At 42.4% G+C, this 12,500-nt stretch overlaps 1 protein-coding gene and 1 long non-coding RNA gene across 4 annotated transcripts in view; both read left to right on the forward strand.

Moving 5' to 3' along the window:
• The window catches only part of LOC123511443, a 22,856-nt gene that overhangs the window by 9,809 nt on the left and 547 nt on the right, over positions 1–12,500 (forward strand). For both annotated transcript variants that reach the window (XR_006676806.1, XR_006676805.1), the window contains exon 2: positions 11,596–12,500. This exon is cut by the window's right edge and continues 547 nt beyond it. This is a non-coding gene — a long non-coding RNA (uncharacterized LOC123511443). The remainder of the gene's footprint in view (positions 1–11,595) is intronic.
• Positions 5,068–12,500, forward strand: part of LOC123511439 (sodium-dependent nutrient amino acid transporter 1-like) — a 24,040-nt gene continuing 16,607 nt past the window's right edge. The window contains exons 1-8 of one of the 2 annotated variants that reach the window (XR_006676796.1): positions 5,068–5,212; positions 5,659–5,733; positions 6,402–6,663; positions 8,561–8,795; positions 9,265–9,535; positions 9,881–10,393; positions 10,733–10,967; positions 11,143–11,652. Coding sequence is in view for 1 of the 2 variants with exons in the window: in XM_045267318.1 (XP_045123253.1) it covers positions 5,159–5,212; positions 5,659–5,733; positions 6,402–6,663; positions 8,561–8,795; positions 9,265–9,535; positions 9,881–10,393; positions 10,733–10,967; positions 11,143–11,444 (1,947 nt within the window). In the remaining variant the exon portion in view is untranslated. Of the gene's footprint in view, positions 5,213–5,658; positions 5,734–6,401; positions 6,664–8,560; positions 8,796–9,264; positions 9,536–9,880; positions 10,394–10,732; positions 10,968–11,142 lie in introns of both variants that reach the window. The other variant, XM_045267318.1, reaches the window with a different exon arrangement.

The following is a 12,500-nucleotide window of genomic DNA, read 5'->3' on the forward strand; positions in this document are numbered from 1 at the left end:
GAGGAGGAAAACAACTGAAGAATGTCGAGAGACAAAATAAGTAAAAATATGAAAAAGGTGATACACAAATGAAGATAAATATACATAAATATATGGCTGACCAAAGTGAAAATCAGACTGACGGACAGACAGACAGACAGACAGACAGCCAGACAGACACAGACAGAGAGACAGCCAGACAGACAGACAGACAGACAGACAGACAGACAGATAGATAGAAAGATAGATAGATGGGTAGATAGACAAATGGACAAATGATTGACAGCATGTAAGAGTGTTGGAGAGGAAGCGAAATGGAAAATGTAACAATGATAAGGAGACAAGAGTGAAAGGCCGTCTATTTAACACATGAATTCACTCCTTAATAGCTCTCAAGACAATGGCTTATGATGTTAATGATGAATTATATCGCATTAATTCATGAAAGTGTCGTCCATTCATAAAAAAAATGAAAGAAAAAGAACAATAATGTCGGTAATTATCACAACTATTCCTGCTACAAACATCTTCAGTTTTCCGTAGCCTTAACTGGTAAGCCCTAACGAGGAGAAGCGAGCCAAGGGGGGTGAAGGGTGCAGGAAGACTTTTCATCACTGGAAATCCCTCTCAGCACGAAAAGACGAGCGGAGTGTGGCTATAGTCGTATTTTGAAACACTTTGCTCCGCCACCTAGACTATTTTCCAAGGCCACAGAGATCACCCGTGTTCTCAAGAGTGTTTCTTTTTTCTCAAAATAAAGAAATGTTATTAATCTGTCACGAGATCCATAAATCACCATTAAAATCCAGTGACAATTATAATAAGCCAGTATTCTGAAATGCTTTGCTATCCAATCATTACTAACTGGGTTTTCAGGAGTGTTCTGTTTATAATGTAGAAATTCTGATAATTTGCCAGTAGAACGGTAGAAAATATCTCTCAAAACCTGTGTAACTTCACCGCAAATATTTTCATACGCCAAAGGGATGATAACAAATTTTGTCAATCTCCCACTAGAACAGTAACAACCTTAAAAAATTCACGCCTCTTCAACTAGTCTCTAAAAACAATGGAGGTGCTGCACAGGTTTGTCAAACTACGATTGTAACGCTTGAGGTGGGTGAGTGTGACGTGGGGCGAGGAGGGCGCCTTTTGAGTCACTGCTAAGTTGACATGTGACTCAAATGTTGTAATGCTGATGAGCAAACTGTGATGTGGGAGGATCACACCACTCACGGGGATTTTCCATATTAGTTACTGACGATAAACATTTACTTCTTTATATATATATATATATATATATATATATATATATATATATATATATATATATATATATATATATATATATATATATATATATATATTGTTTTGGGCTAGTATTGATCATGTAAATGTGTGTGTGTGTGTGTGTGTGTGTGTGTGTGTGTGTGTGTGTGTGTGTGTGTGTGTGTGTGTGTGTGTGTGTGTGTGTGTGTGTGTGTGTGTGTGTGTGTGTGTGTGTGTGTGTGTGTGTTACCAATTTTTCTGATCATCTATCCATTAATTCATCATGCAAGCTTAGTATAACTTAAAACTTCATGAAATTATAGCATTTTTTGACTCAGAATGGCGAGTAGAATTCTGAAAATCACCATCACCACCACCATCACCACCACCACCACCACCACCATTACCGCCCACAGGTCAAGATTCGGACGAGGCCAAGTGAGAGAAGAAAAGGGAAGGCTTAATTAAGACAGAAAATTATCATAACATGGAGGGTTAAGTGGCGGAACATTTGTCTGAACGAAAGTACGTAAAGAAAATGTTTGTTATTGTCTGCAACGTAGGAGGAAAGTTAAAAATAATGATGTATTACGTATTGGAATTGAACAGAATAGCAGAAATGTACAAAAAAAAGAGACATGGTTTATAAGAAAAAAATAATGAACTTGAAAAAAAAGGAAAATGTTGAAATAAGAGAGAGAGAGAGAGAGAGAGAGAGAGAGAGAGAGAGAGAGAGAGAGAGAGAATTTTCCTTTATTTTCATTGCATAATACCGCTACTCATTATCCTACTTGCTACGTCTTTCCTATCGGAAGGTTTACGTAATTTGATTGGGGTGTAAGTGGCGTCACATTGGTACATCTCCAGTGCCTTTCATTTCCTGCCACAGAACTCCCCCTATCAGTCTTCACCAGTTCACTTGATTCTCCCCAAGGTTCAATCACTGACTGGCGCAGACAGCTTCATACACTCCAAAGCATACTCCCTCCCTTCTCTTACCCTCATATATACCTTTATTAAAGAAAGAAAACACATGTGAATTCTCTTTGTATACGCTAACACTGGACGACTTTACAACACCATTAACTTGTTTACTCATTCTTGGCCTATTATTCTTTGCCTTCTTAAACATTTCTACTCAAAGCCACACATGTCTGCCTTTTAAAGCTAAACAGGCAGACTTTATACACAAAAAAGGAACAGCTTAGTGGCTTATTCTTAACATTGTCTTACTTTTTCCTTCTGAAACAACACCAATTTCTCAAGTGTGTCATGGGTAGATTTCATTAACCTAACCTGATTCAACTTGCCGACTTAACTTTACAATTCTTTTCAAACTAATACTGCGACATGAAAAGCTCTCTTCAGTTCCAATAACTTCCCAAATTACAAACCAATCGACTTAACACGATAGAATGCGTAACACTGGCGACCTGGTGCATGTTTCTCTCTTTTCCTTTGTATATTTATCTTTCTGCTTTCCTGTGTGTTTGTCTGTTTGTTTGTCTTCAGATCGGTTTGTCTAATTTTTTTTTTCGTGTGTGTGTTTCAGTTTCTCTCTCTCTCTCTCTCTCTCTCTCTCTCTCTCTCTCTCTCTCTCTCTCTCTCTCTCTTACGGATAATACAAACGGAAAGACGCAATAGGAATACAATAACTGCTGTAATATGAAAATAACAGATATCGTTACAAATCAACTCGTTTTCCTTCCTTTACTCAATGCTCTCTCTCTCTCTCTCTCTCTCTCTCTCTCTCTCTCTCTCTCTCTCTCTCTCTCTCTCTGAAAAAAATATACTTCCCATTAATAATACAGGAGATTTTTTTTTTTTTTGCAAGACTAAGGAAGAGGAAGAACAGACGAAGAATGAAAATGGTAGGAGGAGGAGGAGGAGGAGGAGGAGGAGGAGGAGGAGGAAAAGAAAATGGTTAAGGAAGGAGGTGGAAGAAGAAAAATGGTCAGAGAGAGAGAGAGAGAGAGAGAGAGAGAGAGAGAGAGAGAGAGAGAGAAACCGGTTTAGTCAAGATCTCTCTTATATTTTCACGCATACATGCATCCTCCTCCTCCTCCTCCTCCTCTCTCTCTCTCTCTCTCTCTCTCTCTCTCTCTCTCTCTCTCTCTCTCTCTCTCTCTCTCTCTCTCTCTTCCATTTGGTCAAGTCATTTCACTCCCGTTTCTTCCATCCTTAATTCTTCATCCTTTCTCGCTCCTCCTCCTCCTCCTCCTCCTCCTCCTCCTCCTCCTCCTCCTCCTCCTCCTCTTTCTACCACCTCCGTTTTCGTGGGGAATTATTTGGGTTTTTCAAGTTTGGGCTTCCGGTATTTCTCTCTCTCTCTCTCTCTCTCTCTCTCTCTCTCTCGGGCCATGACACTAATATTCCACGTTGTAAACAAAGAATAAGGAGCTACTTACGTCATCATTAACCAAAATATTCCTAATATAGCGGGAATTCTAAGTAAATGAGGAATAAACAGATAGTAGTAGTAGTAGTAGTAGTAGTAGTAGTAGTAGTAGTAGTAGTAGTAGTAGTAGTAGTAGTAGTAGTGGTAGTAGTAGTAGTAGTAGTAGTAGTAGTAGTAGTAGTAGTAGTAGTAGTAGTTGCTGTATTGTTACTGTCTTAGCAATATCAGTAGAGCATGTATGTCTGGTAGTTCCTGAATTTTGGATAACTCCTATGATTTTTAAGGGAACTGGCAACCCAGTGGGCCTTTTTTTTCCATTTTCTTTTGTTGCCTTTGCGCTAGTTTCCCATCCTACATTTAAAATAGTATAGTAGTAGTAGTAGTAGTAGTAGTAGTAGTAGTAGTAGTAGTAGTAGTAGTAGTAGCAGTAGCAGTAGCAGTAGCAGTAGCAGTAGTAAGCAAGCTAGTGGTACCATTGAAACACGAGTAGTGATCTCTGACTCACATGAGGAAGGACGAAGGTTCCTTTCGGAGAAAAGGAGTGAGTAAGCAACCTCTTTTCATCTTCCCCGCCCTCTTCCTCTTCTCCCTCCTTTTCCTTGTCAACCTCCCCGTCTTCTTCATCGTCTCTCACTTAAGTCACCCTCCCGTCCTCTCTCTCTCTCTCTCTCTCTCTCTCTCTCTCTCTCTCTCTCTATCACCTTCCTTGCCCTATTTTTTTCCTCACATTTTCCTTTTCACCTTCCCTCACCTGTGCAATCCCGAGATAATCACCAATACTGTACACCTGTGGTATGTACATACATCATTCATTCCTTCACTCATACAGTGATAATAATGATGATAATGTATACTGCAGTGTTTGTTCCCTGTTCATTCATCATACATCGTTGCTTTATATAACTCAAGGATGTAACTGAACTTAGGTGTAATATAAACATACGCTATCAATTCGTATACCACTAAGTAATACAACGATCATTCTATACAAGATACAAAATTCCTCGATCCAAAATTGAAGGCTGTGGCACGTCTTAGAAGCAAGCACGGCAATACTAAGAAAAGACAGGCCGGGCAGTACCAAGCGCTGGTCTGAGAAGTGTGGTGGTGAAGGGAGGAGGAGAACAGGTAAGCTGGGGCCTGCAGAAATACCTGTGTGACGTATTGGTGACGTCACGCAGTTCCCGTCTCAGCATCGCAACATCACTCAAGACAAGCGGAACAAGATCAAAATGAACTAAAGACATTGCATCCGATTTAACGTAAAGCCCACTGACGTAAGAATCGGTAATTTGATGTTTCCGGTGCCACATATAATACTTAGAAGAAACACGGAAAGATTAGGGAAATAACGAGCCGGCAACTCGCGTCTTCCATTCACAATAGGAGGCGGAAGGTATAAAAGGGTGAAGGCGAAAGAAGGCAACAGCATTGTCTTTGTGGGAGTTGTCGGGATCAGTGCACGTTGGATTTATAAACGCCAAGGGATCTAAGGACAAGGGTGCCAGCAACATGAAGTCTCCTATACAAAGCATGGCGGACAAAGTGGTGTTCTGGAGGGGCGGGGTGAGTCTATCTAGCCAGTGGGACTCTACACGACTGTAGGACACACATAACGGGCTCCTTCAAATGGTGTCAGCTTCTGAGGCTACGTGTGTGTGTGTGTGTGTGTGTGTGTGTGTGTGTGTGTGTGTGTGTGTGTGTGTGTGTGTGTGTGTGTGTGTGTGTGTGTGTGTGTGTGTGTGTGTGTGTGTGTGTTTGTTTATGCAAGCACATTATTATCAAGATTTTTTTCTCTTTGGACACAACGGCAAAGAAATAAAAAATGAGTATAACAAACTAAACGAATGAACACTATAAAAGAAAGAGAAAAAAATGAACACACACACACACACACTTTCCGTTTTTCCTCAATACAAACAGCCCTTTCTGAATAACATTACATAATTATCGTACTTTTCCTTATCTTTTTTTTTTTTATTAATTCTGACTTTGTTTGTATACAATTCCAGGGTAATATCAACGCTGGTTTCGAGGAAGAAGGAGATGGGAAGGAGAAGGAGGCGCGAGTGGAGATGACAGTGGAGGTAAGACGAGTGGAGGTGACAGATAGATGAGATGATAGGTAGATGTGACACTGACAGAGAAAAGGAAAATATAACCAAATTAAAAGAAGACATAACAAAAAAATGCTATAAGAGCAGGGCAGTTGGCAGATTGATAAGTGGTTGAAGGTGGATGTGAAACTGACAGACCTGTACATGTGAAGAACAGAGTCAAAAGCTGATGAGAGGAAATGACAGGTATGTGAATGGAGTTGACAGATAGATAGATGACTTAACAGATAGATAAGTAACTGGAATAGAGAGAGAGAAGTAACTGGGATGGAGGTGCCGAGTGAGTGACAAACAGGCAAACACAGACATCAATAGATTAAAACGGATAGGTAGACCAACAGACAGATATAAGGAGAGGGAAATAGGAATAAAAAGACAGACGAAAGCCTTGGACTATATAACTGACAGCTAGAGAGAAAGACAGACAGACAGACAGACACAAAGACAGGTAAACAGAAGCCACATATACGTAGGAGAAAACATACACAAAACAAAGATAAGAAGAAGGAATTTACACGTAAGAAAAACATCGTCATGTAGTGAAATCATACAAATTCCAGATAATAATAAAAAAAAACCATAAATAGGAGTCCCTAATATGACTAACTGAAACTACTTTAACGCCTTCTGCCATATAGGAAAACCCGGACAATGGAGGGAGACAGCAGTGGTCAAGCCCAGTGGAATTCCTCCTCTCCTGCATTGCCATGTCTGTCGGCCTTGGAAATGTGTGGAGGTTCCCGTTCGTCGCACTGGACAACGGTGGCGGCGCTTTCCTCATTCCCTACATCCTCGTCTTGATGTTCATTGGCAAGCCGTTGTATTATATGGAACTTTGTCTCGGCCAGTTCTCCTCCTCTGGCTCAGTCAAAGTGTGGGATATCTCGCCTGCTTTCAGAGGTATGGTGTGTGTGTGTGTGTGTGTGTGTGTGTGTGTGTGTGTGTGTGTGTGTGTGTGTGTGTGTACTTAAGATCTTTTTTCTTGCTTGCTCTTGCCCCCCCCACCACCCCAATACGCTCTCTCTCTCTCTCTCTCTCTCTCTCTCTCTCTCTCTCTCTCTCTCTCTCTCTCTCTCTCTCTCATGACTTGTGTATAAACATTGTTTCTGACTAAGCACACCACATTAGTCTCTCTCTCTCTCTCTCTCTCTCTCTCTCTCTCTCTCTCTCTCTCTCTCTCTCTCTCTCCACCGTTAGGAGAAAGGTTAGCAGGGAGATAGGTCAGTCTAACCTGACCTTACCTGGCCCACCTGCAGCAATCACGTGGCAGGTACTGCATGACTTTCACCTTGTGTCACCTGTACATGCCGGCCTACCTTAATAGAAATTGTCAACGCACTACTTTTATGCAAGAGAGACTGGCTAAGCAGAAGAAAAAGAATAGACAAGTAAGGGAAAATATAGAAGCAAACAGGGAGTTGTAGGGTTTAACTAGTGAAAGAGATAAAAGATTGAGAATATTGGTGAACTCTTGCATTACGGAGATGTGGACTGAGTATTGGGGAGAGAAGAGATGTATCAAGGCATCTCGATTAAATAACCCAACGATTAGAACTTTTTTTCATTCACTCAGTTTATGTTTCCCTTTAAAAACTTTTCACATTACAAGGCACAAGGGAAATAACACAGATAAATCGCACAGGGAAAACAAATTGTTACCCTCAGCTTATGCAAAGTTAGTAGTATTCAAGTGAAGTTTTAGTTTGCACAGTAAGTTATCATGAGGTCAATCTTGCAAACAAAGAAAAAGTAATCTAAGTACGTATTAAGTGTTAGGGTAGTAGTAGTAGTAGTAGTAGTAGTAGTAGCCGCTTTGAAGCTATGCCATTTGTCGATATGGGCCCTAATATAAACAAAATTGCCTGCGCCACTAATAGGCGAAAGCTGAACAGCGCTTCCCACATATACTCTTCAAGTATGCCTACAGGCGCTATAGGCCATAACATAAAAATATAAGTAGTAGTAGTAGCAAAAGCAGTAGGAGTAGTAACAGTAGCAGTAGTAGTAGTAGCAGTAGCACAAACAATAGAAGCAGCAGCAGTAGAGCAGCAGCAGCAGCAGCAGTAGTAGTAGTAGTAGAAGCAGTAGTAGTAGCCATAACAACAACAACAACGAAAACTCGATACCACTATTCAAAACAACAACAGCAATGCCGCTTTCTGATGCCCAACGTTTCCTCCTTCCTTCTCCTTCTCCTCCTTTTCGACACTTTCACTGCATTCCCACGTTCCCTTACCTTGCCAGCTTTCCTTCACTTTCACCTGACAATCACCTGCGCCTGGTCCCACAAGATCAAGGTGAATTTGAGTACGAGTTGTGAGGAGAATGAAAGTGAACGCTGATGAAGATGAGAAGTGTTACAAATGAAGTGAAGCAAGAAAAAAAGAGGAAATTATGATACATAGTAAAGTATGAGGGAAAGGACATAAAAGTGTTTAAGAAGGGAAGTGCAAGGATGTTTGGAGTAAAAATATAAACAGGAATAAAAGAATGAGTAACAAAGGATTAGCAGAGGAATAAAAAGTAAAAAAAAAAAAAAAAAGAATGCAAACATTTTAAACGATCGTTTTGTTTTGGAAACTCAGGAAAAAAGTGTAATATCTTCAAAACATCGAGAAATATAACTTTCTAGACGTGTACAAGAAACCTGAACACACACACACACACACACACACACACACTCTCTCTCTCTCTCTCTCTCTCTCTCTCTCTCTCTCTCTCTCTGGAAAAACCAGTAATGAGTACACAAGAGAACGAAACAAGACAAACAACGACACACTTTCTCTTTTCCCCGCAGGCGTGGGTTACGGCCAAGCCTTCGCGACGTGGGCAGTAGTGACCTATTATGTTTCCCTTATGGGTCTTACGGTCTTCTACTTCTTCGCCTCCTTCAGTAGCGTGTTGCCGTGGTCTGAATGCGGCCACTGGGCCTCAGAAGTGTGCATTGACAAGACCAAGAATGTCACCGAACTGGCAGAGGCAATGGGGAAGAATGTGTCAGAATTTACATCAGCCGCTGAAGATTATTTCTCGTAAGTATTTTGAGCGTTCTGGTCATGTTTTCTTATCTTTCTCTTATTTTTTCTTTCTAAAGGGTTTTCCTCTTTTTCTCTTCCTCTTTCCTTGTTGGTCTTCTTTACTTTGGTCTTGTTTTCCTTAATTGTGTCTTAATTTTTCTTCCTTTTTCTTCCTTCTTGTTTTTCTCCGTCTCTATATTACTTTGTCATCCTTCCTCTTCCTTCTTGTTTTTCTCCTTCTCTATCACTATTTTCATTACCTCCTCCCTTGTCTTCCTGCTCACTTGTAACCTGGTATAAGTACGCGTAGATGGTCAGTAGTAGTCATCAAACTGACTTGCAGGGACCTACAAGTCTGTTGCTGTTCGGCTTTCCTTAGTATCCCTGTGTCACCAAACCTCTTCTAAAACAACTTTGTATTGAAGTCGTCTTTTAAGGATACTGGAAAACATATCACTAACACCGCCTTCCCCGCCTCCTGCAGACGAGAAGTGCTGCAAATCGACAACACAGGCCTGCACAGTCTTGAACCCCCGGAGTGGCGCCTCTCCCTCTGCCTTCTCTTCTCTTGGATCATCCTCTTCGTCGTGTTGGCTAAGGGTGTTCAAAGTTCCGGCAAGGCTGCGTACTTCACCGCCCTGTTCCCTTACGTGGTGCTCTTCATCATGCTTATCCGTGGCTGCACGCTGTCCGGCGCTGGCAAGGGTGTTCTTTACTTCATACAGCCTCGCTGGGGAGAACTGCTCAAACCCAAGGTGAGTTATTCGTCTCTTCTTTTGCTTATGAACAGAAAGTTTCAGTTGTTATAATTCTAGCAAAGAAAAGAAAAATCTGACAATGGGTTTTCCTATAAAGGAAAAGAATACGGAAGAAAAGTTAGGTCAGATGTGTCTCTGTTACCTTTGTAAGAAAATTAGTATTTCTTTCAAGGTGTTTCAATGCAGGTGTGGTAATTTATGGGAAATTATGTTGTTGTGAGGAAATGTGTGTGTGTGTGTGTGTGTGTGTGTGTGTGTGTGTGTGTGTGTGTGTGTGTGTGTGTGTGTGTGTGTGTAAGCGCCTTTCGTCCGTGCTAATACCATGTGTGTGTACGTTTGCAGGTATGGTACGCAGCCGTGGACCAGTCCTTCTTCAGTTTGTCTGTGGGTTTTGGCTCCATCATCATGTTCTCCTCATACAACAGTTTCCGCCACAACGTGTATCGCGACGCCGCCATTATCTCGGTCACTGACACCCTCACCTCCCTATTGGCCGGCTTCACCACCTTCGCCATCCTGGGACACTTGGCAGAACAGCTGGACGTGGATGTTTCTGATGTAGTGAAGGGCGGCGGCACCTCCCTCGCTTTCGTCAGCTATCCAGATGTGCTAGCTCGCTTTGACTGGGTGCCACAACTGTTCGCCGTTCTGTTCTTCCTCATGCTGTTCACTCTGGGGGTGGGCAGTGCCTCTGCTCTCACCGGCTGCATCATCACCATCATCTGTGACGCCTTCCCGCACTTCAAGAGGTGGATTGTCACGCTGGTGGTCTGCGCTGCCGGATTCCTCCTCGGCCTGTTCTATGTCACGCCGCAGGGACAGTACATTCTGGAACTCATCAATTACTACGGCGGTGTAAGTACTGTGATGGTTCGTTATTGTATTCAAACACTGATGGATCTAGGAGGCTTTCTTTCTTTCCTTTTTATGTATCTTCCTTTAGTCATGACAAACTAGAAGAGTAAAGAAGCGAAAAGAAAAGGGACATGATAGAACAAGGTAATGAGAAGAAATAGAAATAGGAGAAAAGGAAAAAGAAAGTAACAAAAAACATATAGAATAAATCAAAAGAACTTAGCAAGGGAAAAAAAAAACAAGAAGGAAAAGAGAAACAGCGAACGCCGCTAAACAAGAAGTAAAACGAGCGGTAAACGTCAAGATGATAATAATTTGACATGATATTTCCTGGTGCAGGGTTTCATCATCTTCATCCTGGTGGTGTTTGAGGTGGCGGCCGTGCACTGGGTCTACGGAATCAACAACTTCTGCAGAGACATCGAGTTTATGCTGGGCAGGAAGACTGGATACTACTGGAAATTCTGCTGGACTCTGCTCATCCCTATCCTTCTGTCCGTCATCTTTATCTACAGCCAGATCCTTGCCGAGCCCCTCAAAGTTGGCAAGCACACCCTCAGCCCGGGAGTCATTGGTGAGTGGTGGAGGAGGAGGAGGAGGAGGAGGAGGGGAAGAACGTTGTTTTGAACTTATGTTGTAATATGAAGTCCTCGTTTTCTGTTTGTCTATCTGCATGTGTGTGTGTGTGTGTGTGTGTGTGTGTGTGTGTGTGTGTGTGTGTGTGTCTAACCCACATCCATTCTGTGCAGGTTTCGGCATCTTCCTGGCAGTGATCGCGTGTATGTTACTCCCTATTTTCTTCGCGGTGGAGGTGGTGAGGCAGCGCAGCACCTCAGACTCTCTCCTAGAGGCGATCAAGAACAGCTTCAAGCCAACCTCAGAGTGGTGTCCTAAAGACGCCACGCTGCGCAAGGAGTATCACCAGTTTATCCAGAAGCAAAGGGAAGAGGCACAGGGCATTGACAACCCTCTCCCTCCTGCAGCCTCCACCGCTGACCTCTCCGGCCTGCCCACCATTGCTTCTAAGGCTAACATCACTGACTTCTTTTAAGATTATAAACGTAGAAATTAATATAACACTGAATTGCGAAAAGGAGGTGTGGTCTTAAGCCAATATCAGTGTTGTGTGTTGTGCATCAAGAAAGCGGCTCCTATTACACGGCTTATCAAGGGGTGGTGGAGTTACTACGTATTGGTGCAAGAGAGAGAGAGAGAGAGAGAGAGAGAGAGAGAGAGAGAGAGAGAGAGAGAGAGAGAGAGTTTACTTATCAGTCCCTTAAGTTAGTGGAGGTTAACAAAGGGTCATAAAGAGGCCGAGGAAAGTCATATAGGCTGAAGCGGCGTGCTTACGAGTTATAAATGGTATGCTGCGTCAATAAAAAGACACGTTCATACACACACACACGAGATAACAGGTGACCCATAACCTAACCTAACCTAACTTTATGATACTTGTGGACTAATTAACTTACCACGCACCCATCTAACCTTCACGACCCGCGTCACCCCTCCACCGCACATTTCCCGTCCTACACATCCCCTCCCCCCACACCTCCCTAACCACTCTCGCTCCCTCTTATTTCGCAATGACAAAAGTTCAACATTCCATTTCTTCTTTTTTTTTTTTTTTACTAACCACGTGTAATGAATAATTTGTTCACGTGATCTCATTATGAAACCATCTTCTCTTTGTCGCAAGTTCCTGTCTCGTTGTCTTTTTTTTTTTTTTTTTATACCATGTGGGCTTTTCACGGGAATTTTTGGGCTAAAAGAGATACTGTTTAGGGTACCTCCTATCTCAAAGCCCACCCGCTAGGAAACCGTTGCCCCGTGTGAGGAAGCCCAACCTACACTTGGACCGTGGACAGGATTCGGACCCGTGCGCTTGGAGACCCCTCTGATCCCAAAGCGCGCATGGTTCCACTGTACCACGGCGATTGTAAGATAGTGTGTAAATACGTGCGTCTGTTTGTGTGTAGGTCTATGTCAGGAAACTGTCTTCTTCGTGATTGTGTACGTATGCGTGTACGTCACTGTATGTTTGCTAATTACGCAGGTGCTGTATTTGTTTAGTTTTGTGCAAGCACTGTTATCGAACACACACACA

Source organism: Portunus trituberculatus, chromosome 31, assembly GCF_017591435.1.
Source record: "Portunus trituberculatus isolate SZX2019 chromosome 31, ASM1759143v1, whole genome shotgun sequence".
In the NCBI taxonomy this organism is placed as follows: domain Eukaryota; kingdom Metazoa; phylum Arthropoda; class Malacostraca; order Decapoda; family Portunidae; genus Portunus; species Portunus trituberculatus.